The sequence below is a fragment of the Pleurodeles waltl genome, chromosome 7, assembly GCF_031143425.1.
Source record: "Pleurodeles waltl isolate 20211129_DDA chromosome 7, aPleWal1.hap1.20221129, whole genome shotgun sequence".
In the NCBI taxonomy this organism is placed as follows: domain Eukaryota; kingdom Metazoa; phylum Chordata; class Amphibia; order Caudata; family Salamandridae; genus Pleurodeles; species Pleurodeles waltl.
The window spans coordinates 1110507852-1110523066 of NC_090446.1; the positions used below are offsets into that span (position 1 = coordinate 1110507852).

The 15215-nt window shown below is 42.7% G+C and overlaps 1 protein-coding gene across 7 annotated transcripts in view; it reads right to left on the reverse strand.

Moving 5' to 3' along the window:
* Window positions 1-15215, reverse strand: part of EPN3 (epsin 3) — a 176924-nt gene that overhangs the window by 80994 nt on the left and 80715 nt on the right. For all 7 annotated transcript variants that reach the window (XM_069200062.1, XM_069200060.1, XM_069200056.1 and 4 more), the window contains exon 3: window positions 10185-10306. In XM_069200062.1, the coding sequence (XP_069056163.1) occupies window positions 10185-10306 (122 nt within the window). The remainder of the gene's footprint in view (window positions 1-10184; window positions 10307-15215) is intronic.

Sequence of the window (15215 nt, forward strand, 5' to 3'; positions counted from 1 at the left end):
AGATAGGGAGCGACCCATTAGGCAAGGGTCGCTCCCCTGAGGGGCAAATTGTATTTAGACCATTTCTGCCCCCCTTGGGGGCAAATCGGCCGATTTTAGGTCAATCTGCCCCCAAGGGGGGCAGAAACAACCAGGCACCGGGGATCTTTTTTTTTTTGCGCCAATGTCACGCAGGGGGAACGACCCCGTAGGCAAGGGTAGCTCCCGCGGGGGGGGGGGGGAATGGGTTGGAGGGGCAAATTTATTTTAGGCCATTTCTGCCCCCCCTGTGGCCGGCTGAGCTAGAGGCCAAAATCCACAGGTAGGCACTTTGCAAAAAACACCTCTGTTTTCTGTGAAAAAATGTGATGTGTCCACGTTGTGTTTTGGGCCATTTCCTTTCTTGGGCGCTAGGCCTACCAACACAGGTGAGGTACCATTTTTATCTGGAGACTTGGGGGAACACAGAATAGCAAAACAAGTGTTATTGCCCCTTGTCTTTCTCTACATTTTTTCCTTCCAAATGTAAGGCAGTGTGTAAAAAAGACGTCTATTTGAGAAATGCCCTGTAATTCACATGCTAGTATGGGCACCCCGGAATTCAGATATGTGCAAATAACCACTGCTTCTCAACACCTTATCTTGTGGCCATTTTGGAAATACAAAGGTTGTCTCGATACCTATTTTTCACTTTTTATATTTCAGCAAATGAATTGCTGTATACCCGGTATAGAATAAAAACCCATTTCAAGGTGCAGCTCATTTATTGGCTCTGGGTACCTAGAGTTCTTGATGAACCTACATGCCCTATATAGCCCCGCAACCAGAAGAGTCCAGCTGACGTAATGGTATATTGCTTTCAAAAATCTGACATTGCAGGAAAAAATTACAGAGTAAAATGTGGAGAAAAATGGCTAGTTTTTTCACCTCAATTTCAATATTTTTATATTTCAGCTGTTATTTAGCTTTCTGGGATCCAGCACTGGTTTCTCACCCATTTTGGTCACTAACTGGAAGGTGACTGAAAGCACAAACAAATAGTAAAAATGGGGTATGTCCCAGTAAAATGTCAAAATTGTATTGAATAATTGGGATTTCCAAGTCAAGTCTGCCTGTTGCTGAAAGCTGGGAAGATGGTGATCTTGCCACCGCAAACCCTTTGTTGGTGCCATTTTCAGGGAAAAAACCACGAGCTGCCTTCTGCAGCCCTTTTTCCAATTTTTTTTTTTTTTTAAACAAAAACATTTTCACTGTATTTTGTCTAATTTCTTGATCTCCTTCAGGGGAACCCACAAAGTCTGGGTGCCTCCAGAATCCCTAGGATGTTGGAAAAAAGGATGCAAATTTGGCGTGGGTAGCTTATGTGGACAAAAAGTTATGAGGGCCGAAGAGCGAACTGACGCAAATAGCCAAAAAAAGGCTTGGCACAGGAGGGAGAAAAGGCCTGGCAGCGAAGGGGTTATGTTCCAGGTCATGCATGTTACCACTAAAGTGGATAGATAATGCTTTGCAAAATTGGTGTCGTGACTTTCCAAAGGTTTTAGTTAGTTTGGATGCTGCCAGTAAAAATTTATCTAGTTCAATCCCTTTGTGGGCGCCCCACGTCTCTCCTGGAGCTACATAATAGCATCTCTGCTCATTAACAGTAAACAAAGTGGGTTTTAGTGTACTGTCCTGTGAATATTACAAAGGCCCAATGGAATTATGCAATTGTGCGGACACGGTAACACATAATTATAGATTTGCCTCATTTGCCCCATAATTCAATCTATGCTGCCTAATGTGCAGATTTTAACAAAAAAAGATTTGTTTCTTGCTCAAACGGTTCAAGCGTTGCTAAAAACATAGCAACATGTGTTGCTGCGCAGTGGAACTCCCTTTACAAAAGTTGTCTGGTCACTTTTCTCTTGCTAATTACTATATTTGGGTGTTAAACCAGTACTAATGAGATGCTGTGTAAGGCAGTTTTAACAAGTGTAAAAATCAGAAAAAAATGAAGTAATACTATCACAAAATATGCTGCATTGCCCTGCATCATTTTCCTTTTCTTGCCACATAATTTAATCAACCCTGCTGCATAATTTTGCCCCCACTGCTGCATAATTCCAGTGGCCCTAATATGACAAAGCATGCAGTTTTAAACACATTTAACAAAGCTTTGGTGAAACGCAGATTTTAAATGACTGCATGACCAACTTAATTTTCAACAGCCAACGCAAAGGAAAGCACAGCGCGTGGCAGTGAACGTTCTCTGCCTGGTGGCACCACATTAGCTGTGGAGACGGCACTGCCGTGGACTTTCATTCACGTTAGTGAAAGTCCCCTTTTGTGATGTTATTTTTCTGCAACTGTCTTGCTTCTCCGACTCAGGCAAACCGATTAAATGAGAAGTTTTCCAATAATTTCCTGTTTGTGTTCTCCTGGACGGAAACATGGCGAAAGTGAATGACATACTTAGAGGTCATTTAAATATATTTTTGTCACGACGTGCTGCTTAGAAAAGGAGAAACCGCGTAAATGTCACACACTTTTGGAACTTTTATGCGTTTTACTGGTGCAGTGAGCACATAACCCGTCTTTCAAGGGCTAAGAAAGCGCAATACAAATGTCAGTACAACAGAACCCGCTGCGGTAGTTCTGATATCGTCCAACGTAATAATTAGCACCATATCACATACTGTAAGCTTGCACTGTTTTGGCCTCATTCTTTTCAAGTCTCCACTGAGATATCTAGCAAGCGACCGCGTATGCACTATTTTATTGCTTTAAAAAAATAAATTAAAAGGGCTTACGACCTGCCCATTACTTACAATTGGCTGGCTTCAACAATCACTCTCATTTTTATGTTTCTGATTGGTCAGCCCTAGCCGCATCATAATATATTTTTACTTTCAGCCATGCTTCACAGCCGCCATCCAGCTGTACAACATGGCTAAAAAAAAAAAAAAAAAACACTGACAAAGCCAATAGATCTTGGATATGAGAGACCTATTGTCTTTGCCAGTATTAGTTTGGGAATGGGGCGCTCTATATAAACAATAAGAGTTTGTGTCAAGAAGAAAGAAGACAGTTGTGCACTGTCAACAATTTACCTCCCCATGTTATTTTTAGGGGCAGGAAGCTGGCTACTAATGTTGACATCAGGATGATAGCTCAGGTTAAATCTTGCTGAAGTCAGCTCAGGTAGTCCAAGAAAGAGCAGGGTCAGAGTTGGCTGTTCGCCTGCATCTATACCAACCCCATCTCAAGTTTAAAACCTAGTAGGGGTGTGGCCCTTGTGTCCTTTTTGAGAGACTCTCTGGATTGGAATGCCATGGCAGATAGAAATCCAAAAGGTGCTACCATTATGAACATATAGATTCATGGTCCTGCTGTGCTATATGCTGGGCATTTCACAGCCAAGCTCACTGCACACAGATTTCCAAAATAGGCAATGCAGAACGAGTAGCAGAAACCTTTATAGTTTGGGACACATGCAATGTAGTAATAAGAGTAAAGTCAAAGTGAAAAAAAAAAAGAAGTTGGAAAGTTACTGGTGAGACTGGAAAAAAGGAATAGAAAGAAAAAACATCCCCCACATGAGAAGTGGGACACATAAATCCACAATTCCCGAACTTGTTTGTAGATAGAAAAAACGCAACTAGTCCCTAAGTGATGCACAAGTAGGGAGTGGAAACTGGCATGCAGAGACAAGGAAGCACAGATAAAAAGTACTATTATTTAAGATTTATAAGCAACAATCTGTGAAAGAGCATTTCCAACCCTTGCCCAATCAGAGACTTTGTCAATGAAAGTAGGAGGGAAAGAGAGCAGTACGTAAGAATGCCAGGCACCCAAATGTGACCGGACATGGGGCTAGTCCTGCTTGGTACTGTACTACTGTGGCACTCATTCACATCTGGGGTGGTGCACTTACCTTTGTAGACTGGGTAAAATAACTGTCTTGCTTCTTATAGACATCTTGGCACCTTGTGCCATGGTAGGTGGATCATCAAAATGTGTTATGTCAATTACAATCTTATGCCACCAAAGATCAAGCACGCAGATGGCTCAGATCATCCCTAACGAACAGCTAACAAATAACTGACCAATACCACAAGAGAATTGCTCCCTTTTTTACAGCGTTCCGTTACTCACTGTGAGCATCATACTAATAGTTGAAAATTATGCGGGTACCTTTTTTTTTTTTTAATCTGGTGATACTCAACTGTATTTCAAACTAATAAAAAATAACAAACATTTATAGATTCTACATATGGATGATGTAAAACAGCTTCCAAAATCTAAATTGTGTCCAAACCTGTCAGTCGAGCACCTGAAAGGGTCGGTTTCTTATCAGCGCAGTCCCCATTCAAAGGAAGCGACCTTTGACTCTCAAATGTAAGAAACCTTGGTGTTGCCTTTAAGGAAAATGTCTGAACAAAAAGTATCAACAGCATGTGACAATCATTATAAGGCACCTCTACACCCGACTAAGTTTTGTGATGCTTCTGAATCTGTCCCTAAACTGGTATTTTCATTAGCCTGTGGGATGCTGATTTATGTTCTCTGTAAGGCGCACTGTTAGAAATGGGGTTTCTAGTTGGCAGTCGGTTTGCACCCTGTCCAAGTAGGGACTCTCACTCTAGTCAGGATAAGGGAGATACCTGCTCAGATAATCACTGCTCACCCCGTGGTAGCTTGGCACGAGTAGTCAGGCTTATCTCAGAAGCAATGTGTAAACCATTTGCACCCAACACACAGTAATACAGTGAAAACACTACAAAAAGGACAACACAAACGTTTTACAAAATAGCCAATATTTAGCTTTGTAAAACAAGACCAAAACGAGAAAAATCCAACATACAGTCATAAAGATATACATTTTGCAAGAATTAACTTAAAAATACAGTTCCTGAAGTCCTTAGCTCCATCTGGGGCTATCCGGGCATCATGAACATTAAATCCAACAGTTCAGGCAGGCCACGGCATCACGGGCCAGCTATGGTATCAGGAAGACCCGCAAACAGTACCTTGAAAATGAAGGGCATCGTGATCCTCGCAATTAGCTCTGGAGTGCAGCGTCGCAGGCGTCAGTTTCGGAGGTCATCGGGCCCTTGAAGTTACACGCACTGCAGATCGAACTCCAGGCTGATGGTGAAGTTAGGAGCGCTGGCGTTGATGGCGTCGAGGCTGCAGTGCGAAGCGGGACGATGCGACGTGCAGTGCCTACAGGTCAAAGTGCAGGCAGAGGCTCGGTGACGGCATCATGTGGTGTAGGTGAGAGCAGGGCTGTGGTGTGAAGCGGGGCGGTGTGATGTGCGGTGTCTCCAAGTCACGGTGCAGGCATCAGTGTAGTCGTTGCTGAAGTGCTGTAGTCGGCAGGCAGAAAGCAGCAGTTTAATGCTGGGCAGGCTCCGTGCGGCACTCATGGGTCGCGGTGCAGACAGGGGAGTCTGTTGATGACATTGGAGTCAATGGCCTCAGTGGACCAGGGCTGCGGTGCAGGATGGTGTGTTGTGTACCTCACGAGCAGTGTCCTCAAGCCACGGTGCAGGCAGCAGCGTCAGCATGGAGCGTCGTCATCAGGGATTCCAAGGCTGCAGTGTGAGCAAGATGATGCAGAGTGCGGGGCGCAGCCCAGAGATCACAGTGCAAGCAGCGGCTCTGTGACTGCATCGCATGGTGGCTTCGGTAAGACCAGTGTTGCGGTGCAGCGTGGGACACGGCTCCGTGTGACATTGTCAGGTCACGGTGCATTCAGCAGCGTCGTTGACGCGGTCGCAGTGGTTTTTCTTCTGTTGCAGCACAAGACACAAACTTCCCAGTGCTGTAGGCAGATGAAGCTTGTCTTTGATAGCCCTGAGACCTCGAAACAGGAGACAAGCTCTACTCCAACATTTCGAGAAACGTCACAAGCAGGATACACAGCAGAGTCCAGTCTTTGCCCTCTTAAAAGCAGAAGCAGCAACTGTAGAACAACCTAGAAAGCACACACAGCAAAGGGGAAGTACTCCTCCTGCAGCTCTTCTCCTTCGCAGAGGTTCCTCTTGATCCAGAAGTGTTCTAAAAGTCGGAGGGTGTTGGGTCCACTACTTATACCTAGTTCTGCCTTTGAAGTAGGCAAACTTCAAAGGAAAGTCTCTGTTGTTCACAAGAGCCTGCCTTGCCCAGGCCTGGCCCCAGACACACATAGGGGGTTGGAGACTGCATTGTGTGAGGACAGGCACAGCCCTTTCAGGTTTAAGTGTCAGCTCCTCCCACCCCACTTTAACCCAGGAGACTCATCAGGATATGCAGACTACACCCCAGCTCCCTTTGTGTCACTGTCTAGAGGGAATTCACAACAGTCCAACTGTCAGTCTGACGAAGACGCCGAATACACAAGCAGGTAGAGGCAAGGAATGGTTTAAGCAAGAAAATGCCCACTTTCTGAAAGTGGCATTTTCAAACAGACAATCTAAAAACCAACTTTACCAAAAGGTGTATTTTCAAATTGTGAGCTCAGAGACCCCAAACTCCAAATCTTTATGTGCTCCCAGTGGGAAAAATAACTTGAAAGATAATTAAAGGCAGTCCCCATGTTAACCAATGAGAGAGATAGGCCTTCAACAGTGAAAAATGAATTTGGCAGTATTTTACTGTCAGGACATGTAAAACACATTAGTACATGTCCCATCTTTAACATACACTGGACCCTGTCCATGGGGCTACCACAGGCCTACCTTAGGGATGCCTTACATGTATAACAAGGGAAGGGTTGGGCCTGGCAAGTGGGTACATTTGCCAGGTCGAATTGGTAGTGCAAGGCTGCACACAGACACTGCAGTGGCAGGTCTGAGCCATGTTTACAGGGCTACTCATGTGGGTGGCATAATCGGTGTTGCAGGCCCACTAGTAGTATTCAAGTTACAGGCCCTTGGCACACATAGTGCACTTTACCAGGGACTTACCATTAAATAATTTAATATATACCAATCATGGATAAACCAATCACCAATACAATTTACATTGAGAGCATATGCACTTTAGCACTGGTAAAGTGCACAGAATCCTAAAGCCAACAAAAACAGGTCAGAAAAAATAGGAGGAAGGAGGCAAAAAGGTTGGGGATGACCTTGCAAAAAGGGCCAGGTCCAACACGCACTAATACGCAAGTGCTGTAGAAGCACTATAAAAAAGTGATTCATAAATTATTATTTTTTAAATATAACTACTTAATATGGAGCCTCCATATTTTCTTCTAAAAATGGCATGCGGTTGACAATGTACGGCACTATGGCGCAGCCCATAGTTGGTTGTCAGACTTCTGAAGCACAGTGTACATCAAAGTGTATTCATTTACAATCAATGGACAATTCTGCATTTGGAATGCCAGCGGAGGCCTTGAAACCACAAGCCCACCACTACTAATTATATTTCTCCTTGGTCATGCGTTTCCTGACTTACAAATGAACTGATCTTTACATCCCAGTAATGTCGAATGTTGCTGCACACCTTCTCCCTGGTTATAATCATGTACAAAGTTTACCTCAGACCTAAAAGGAACTGTAGGTATTCGTTAGAGGCGGGAGAGATACAGGACCAATGCTCTACACTAGACGCCACAGTTACCTTAAGTAAGGCGTCCAGCGGCGGCTCCTGAACTGGTACATGGTTGAGATCAAACAGAAACCTTAAACGTTAAAGAGGAACGGCGGCATAGACTTGCACACGTTTGCCCTATAGATACTCAAGGACGTGTTCTATGACGGAGGGGAGAACGTATAGCCTTGTGAGCTTTTGAAACCCTCTCCTGTTCCTCCACCTTACCCCCGAATGGAGTTTAGGAGCGTCCACCACACACGCTCATCAGCTCCAGCATTCCACATAAAACATGTGGGCGTGCTATCACTTCAGCATGCGCGTGCAAACACAACCATTTGCAGCACAGAAACAAACACTCTCTGGCACACGGTGTCCAGCAATAATGAACTTCAGTGTTCTGCAATGTCCGCAGTGTCCTCAGAGGCAGCAAAATCTAATCTCCAGCTCACGTGAGTCCGCAGTCATACTGTGCAAGGGCAAAGACAAGTGATAGAAGGCAGCAGAAGGGCGAAAAGGAGCCAGTGAGCGAGGGAGGAAGGGTGGGGGGGGGGGGCGTGAAACAGAAGACACAAGAAAAAAGGTGAGAGATCATTTATTTTACAGGTTTTCTTTTTGCAACATCGGTCATATTTATACCAGTGAAGTATACTGTATGGTATCCTATTCTCCTGGCAAGGTTGGCAGGAGATCCAGGGAAGGGAAACAGTCTGGACAGTAGGTGATAGGCAGGGAAGTTGAAGTCGGGGGCAGGAGCAGGAGGATTTGAGGAACAAAACTCCATATGTGGAGAGGAGACAGATGATAATGGTAGGAGTGGAGTGAGGAGAGGAAAGGAGGGGGGACAAAACAAGCATTGCTAAAAACATGCAAAAAAAAGCTCAACTAAGGGAGATCTATTGGCTTTGTCAATCTCTCTTTAGCGTGGCTGCTGTGCAGCATGGCTCAATGTTAGAAAATAAGGTGCTAGGATACAGCCAACGCTGACCAAGAGCAGCAGTGATCAGTTTTTGTAGCATGGGACCATTCTTTGCCTTAAAAAAAAAAAAAAAAAACTGTTGCTCGCCGTGTTGGGCCTTCATGGAGACAGTGCCAAAACAGCCATGCAGAGCAGAGAGACCAGCGCAGTTTCAGTTTCGTTTGGCCTTACCAGTGAGGTGGCAGCTTACATCGTATGGCACAGCAAGCACAGGGTCCAGGTCTGACCGTACCCATCGAACGTAGGGCATCATATTAAAACAACAAAAGGTAATGGGTGGAAAAGTACTCATCCTCACGACCAAAGAATGGCTAACTTGGTACGATGAGACGTGACCTTCAAACTGTCCACAGATCTCCACAATACAGACAACTGTCTACTAAGTTATGGTAAAGAAAAGTCATTCGCAAAGCTATTTGCACATTTATGTCCCCGCCGGCAGCTGCAAAAACTTTACAAGAATACGATAAACAAGCAGTGTTTATTATTGTTTCCTTGTAAAGGGGTGGGGCCACGGGGGTGACGAGGAGTGCACAGAGCACTTCCCTCAAAGCGCATGTGTGTTTGGCTGGCTGGCCGTCTTAGGCTTGTATTGCCAAATATGGAGGAATAATTCCTTTAAAATTTTAACACACAGAAATATATGTCTTTCTCAGTTTCTCTGCTCATAACTCTTTTGAGCCCCTCATTATCGGAGTTTAATACCGTGAAGGTTCTGCTTTGTTGCTTGTTTGTTGTTATAAAATAAATAAAGTATATTTAGGTAAACACACTAAAAAGGGTTGCATCTCTAGGGTATCACAGCGAGTCTGTAGAAATAAGGCAAACACACTCTCAAGATGGCAGCCTTGTTGTGTCCTGTTCTCTCCTGCAGCAACAGGCCTGGGAAGGTTGCCGTGGCACCTGGCATACATCCACTACACTCCAAAACCAAAACACATAGTTAAAGGCATCGTCCTTTACAACGCCAATAGATAAAATTTTCACAAATGCGAGACCTATTCTATTGCAAATACATCAAGTAAGGATGAAGTATGATGGATGAGAAGTAGGGATGATGATGAGAAGGATGATGGATGAGAAGTAGGGATTATAGAAGAGAAGCATGGATGAGAAGTAGGGATGATGTATGATGGATGAGAAGTAGGGATGCGGAGTGAGGATGTCCTAAAATGGATGCTGTAAAGGTGGTCAAAGATCAATGCATCAATAAACAGCTGTTCATGGCATCATGCCCAAAAATAACTTGCATTTCTCAGGTAACAACCAACCTTGTCCTGAATGCATTATATGATTGTAATAGTTTGGGACTAAAAGGTGCTGTACTCTATTAAGTACAAATCAAATATTTGAAAATGCAACTTACTTTCACAAAAAAGCTTTAAAGAGGGAGGCAGGCACATAAATACATCAAACAAAGCAAAAACTCCAGTTCAAATATGATTTTTCGAAGTGAAAATAAGCCTGAATAGTGGAGTCTACTGTTCAAGAAACTTTAGGAAGAAACAAAAATTGATTATATATGTTTCCGCACATAACAGAGATATCCTACATTTCTCAATATTATTAAGATTCCATAACGAAATAGCCTTGTACGTTTTCCATCCCTTCTCTGTGATCCATCCTACAAACGTCTTTCCAATACCTTCTGGAACATGATTACCTTATCTGCTTCCTCCCGGCTCATGGCAAGTGCCAGCTGCAACTGTAGTTCCTCCTCTCCACTAGTCTGTGGACGGGCTTGCTCGATCTCAGCCGTAAGTCGAGGGGAAGAGGAGGAGGCAGCTAGAGATAAAACCAACAGAGATGTTTTAGGTTAGTAAAGGCAGCAGAGTGATAAGAATTTACAACTCACCCCCAACCTTAAGCATACTTCCCAGTGGAAGATCAGAAAGATTGACGTGTTGGCTCTTGTACCAATGAGACTGCTGGATTCGGGCGGCAACACCACCAGGCTGTGGGGAACTTAGTGAACTTAATTTCACTACTTGTGACAACTGTAGGCCTAACTCTTTTGGCTAGCTAGCACAGGGCTTGAAAAAACTACTTGGCCACTAGCTATGAGAAGCCATATTTGATCAGGTCGAGCTATTTTTAGGACTTCGTTGACACTTCTGGCGAGTTGAAAAAAAAAAAAAAAAACAGGTATTCAGACAGTGGAGGGGCAACAAAAGATGCCTTTAAATCCTGTTCTCGTATGTCACATTTGTTCTGTGTTCACAGACAGAGGTCAAAAGTCAGTTTGTCAATTAATTTTCCTTCTGACTGCAGAGTACCAGGATTTTGTAAGATTAATTGTCTGATCTGCCATTTAGGGTGTGAAATAACAGGGTGTGAGATCTTTCCTAACACACACTTAAAAGACTAAGTCAACTGTACAAAATTTAAAAATATACATCAGTAGTTGTGAAAGGCCATTTTTTGTATTTCTCTGTGATGAAAAAAATATTTTAATAGGATGAAAACAAACTAGAATACTTTATGTGCTGATGTGCAAAGTATATGTTTTCTGAAACCCAATTTTCACAGATTGTTAATACACTATATATTTTGACCAGTAACGCTGCAAGTTAGTAGAAAGATTTTTTGGAAATTTCTTGGAAATTTACTGTGTGTAGATCACAGTATGTTACCACATCATGGTTTAGTAAAGATTTTTTTAAAGTGAGTGTTTACACAAACTGAGAAACACTCTTGCCCCGATGGCAATGCTATTAGCAACCTAAAAGCAAGTCAAGGATCATGTGTCCTCTATATGTGGGCTAGATTCTTGTGATACATGCATCAAATGTTAGTCTACTTAATCAAACAAAAGAGGTTTTTTTGTACTGTAGAAATGTTGAGCTCACATATTTGAAGGTGCAATCATATGTGAGAATGAAAAAAAGGCAACTCTGCAAACAATTTGTCTAGGATCACACAATGTGAAATTCATTTACTGGTCAAGTACATTACAGTTAGGTGAAGTAGTTTATTCAAGTTACTCGACCTGCAGGACTAGTAACATATTTATGATTTTTCAAGGCCGGGAGCAGTACTACGCCAGCACCTTGAAGAGGGGATGATTTGAGGCAGCCGTGCGCATAATATTCTGATTCCTCAACGAAATCGTGGTGCAACAGATCTCATCCTTTTCTCTCAGTTACATTCATCCCACACATGCAAAGACAAACAGAAGCAAAGCTTGGTTCAACATACTTTATTGAATCAATTGCGTTCTAGGTTAAATAGCATGTACTGCAATGATTAGGATGATTAAACAATAATAATGACGATGAAGAGAAAAAGCTTCCAAAGGAACAAGGGCCACGGAGGCAGAGGTAAACAAGCATTTCCAATGCAATAGGGTCTTGCATTTGCTTGAGTTAGAGCTATTGGCGTTGTAAATTCATGGCTGGACTTTTCTTGCCACATAAATTGGTCAAACCGGCCTCATAATTTAGTCTTTTCCCAACACATAGTTCCAGTGGCCCTGCATATACCTAAAGCACTTCCATTTACCTTCTTTCTCTATCTGAAGCCAAAAAAGAAAATGTTGCCATTTAGCATCCTAATTTAAGTGTGCCACACTAATACCAATAGAATACCGCTTTCACCACCCCACCATTAGAGTTGCTGTCTGGCTAACACAAATCGCACACACAAAAAAAAAAAAAGGACACGACAGCCACGAAGGAGTAACGAGACAAATAAACTAGAAGGGTCTCCAAAACATATCAAGGGTGTCCAAACAGTAATAGTGTAATAAGGACGTTACATTGGCCTGAATCATTGTCATAATTGCAATAAGGAGAGATTAAGAAAACATATACAATTATCATGTAAACCCCAAAAAAAACATTATCAGAAATAAACGTTTGGCATTAGACTGTAATGCTCAGAATAGCCCCTATAGGGCACCACAATGTAAATAGCATTTGTAGGAAACAGTCATGTAAAGATATAGGTAGCCCCTAGAGGGCATAACCACATGGAAAGAAAATGCCAGAAAGTAATGCTCTGTAACCATATATTATCCCCTACAGGGCATTTCATATTTTTAGAGCTAGCAGTCCTACTGCATTAACATTACAAACAAGGCCTTTAAAACACAAACTACTCCCAGCTGTAAAACAAAGGTTACAACCATGAGAGCATTTAAAAAGACACTGAATGGTGGGAATCGTTATTATTTTGGGGTCCCCACTACCTAGTGTGGTGACCCAGAGTTGATGAAGACAGAAAGAGCACATTGTGATGAACATTGTGGAGGTGGTCCCATTGTCCTAGGACCTCCACAGGCTAAGTTATGTGCATACATGTTTTGTAAAAGTAATACCCTCCAATGCATTATGGGGTGAGTTTTCGTGCCTGCAGATATTGTGGTATGTTGATTAATGCTCAGAACAGCCCCTAGAGGACACCACAATAAAAATAGCACTTGTAAGAAACATGGTCATGTAACCATATAGTTAGCCCCTAGAGGGCATAACCACAAGACAAAAAAAAAAAAAAGTGCATTATACATTTTGAAGGCTAGCAGCCCTACTGCAATGATATAACAAACAAGGTTGTTAAAACAACATTACTGCCAGCTGTAAAACAAAGGTTGCAGCCATGAAAGAAGTTAAAAAGACACTGAATGGTGGGGGGGTGTTTTATTGTGGGGTCTCCACTAACCTAGTGTGGGGACAGAGATGATGCAGACAGAAAGAGCATGTCGTTGTGAACGTTGTGGAGGTGGTCCAAATATCCTAGGACAACCACAAGCTGAGGTATGAGCAAACAGGTTTTGTAAAAGTAACGCCCTGCAAAGCATTATGGGGTGAGTTTCCGTGCCACAAATATTGTACTCAGTTGATATGATGACTGTAGTGCTTAGAACCGCCCTTAGATGACACCACAATGAAAATTGCTTTTGTAAGAAACATGGTCCTGTAACCATATAGTTAGCTCCCAGAGGGCATAAGCACACAAAAAAGAAAAAGGCATAAAGTAATGCAGTATGTTCATATATTTAGCCCCTAGAAGGTGTAGTGTCTCACATTTTCTGAGCTAACAGGCCTACTGCAATGATGTTACAAACAAGGCCCTTAAAACACAAACTACTCCCAGCTGTAAAATACATGTTCCAGCCATGAGACACCTTAAACAGACACTAAAAGGTGGGAGGGGTTATTATTTTGGGGTCCCCACTAACCTAGTGTGAGCACCCAGAGATGATGTAGACAGAAAGAGCATGTTCTCCTGAACGTTCCAGGGGTGGTACCACTGTCCTAGGACCACCACAACAGAGTTATAAGAAAAAATGTTTTCTAAAAGTAATGGCCTGCAAAGCATTATGGGGCTAGTTTCCAGAGTGCAGTGAATATTGTAGTAGCGGCTCTCTCACTTCGTGGAGAGCTGCTTTGAGGATTTCTGTGTTTTTTTAAGTACAGCATTTATCAATTACAAGTGTTTTTGTCAAAGCTATGGAGTGTGAAAGGGAGAGCCAAAACAAATGACTCTGATTAGGTAACAGTGTGAACAATGTGACCAGCACTTCAATACCGCAGATCGAGTTTACGCTGTTCTGCGCCTTGAGCATCATGGCTGCCATGGGACATGAAGGGGAGAGACAAAGAAAAAAACCAGTTCACTCACGCTGAAATATATCGGCAATCGTGCAATAAGCCATGTAACAGGGTCAGTCTGCAAGGCAGTAACAAAACCGCCCCAAGGCTGGACAAACGTAAAGCATTTACCAATGACATCAAGGGATTTTTGAAAGGCAAGCCCACACACGAGTGAGATAGGTGTGATTAAAAGGCCACAGAATACTTACAACAGGTCTAAAAGCGCTTGCACGCTCAACCTAAAAATTATGTTTGCCGAATTTTGTAGCTTCTTGTCTTATCGGCTGACAAGAGGCGCCATGTGGAAAAGCAAACTATATTGCAGAACCACACAATGACTCGATTAAACCCTGTCTTCTGTTTAACTATCAAGTCATTGTGAGATAGCAACGCAACCTTTTTGCCCTTTCTCACCGTGTAGGGAAAGAAGGCAAGCCTCTAACTGTCCTGCTACAAACCCTGTGTTTAAAGAAAGTAACGTTTTTTGCATTGTGAATTCTTTCATAGGTTCACGTTTGTGCATGATATCCCTGTAGGATTCTAATCTTAAGGAAGGGTTAGGAGGACATGCTTTTAAATATATTTCTTAAGGCTGCTCAACCAGTTTGGCATCCTGCCTGACATTTAAGATGAAACTGCATACAGTTCAATATTTTGCCACAGCATCTCATTGTAGAGGTTTTATGCAACCCATGGAGGAGCAAATTACCCAAGAACAGTTATTGCCATTTTAAAATTTGTGGAGTTTTATTTTTGTCTACTAGTCAGCGCTTTATCTACTCAAAGCATTATAGATTGATAATGGAATCCCGTTCAAATCCCCTACTACTACGCTCCTGTAACTAACCCTGCTGAACCACCCTAATGTAGTTCTGCATTCCTCCCCTGTGAACAGCACGGCGTTGCTTGGTAGTTAAATTTGTGCTATAAAAAGTCAACATACATAGGATTAATTCTCTTAAATCTACTACAGAGATTGTAGAATAAGCTGGTGAGAACTGAACATCTGCTTTTCAGTGGTCTATTGTAAGGCTTTCTCTAGATATACGTGTGCATAGAATTCAGAAGTTGGATATGCACTTTGAGACATTTTTTGACAT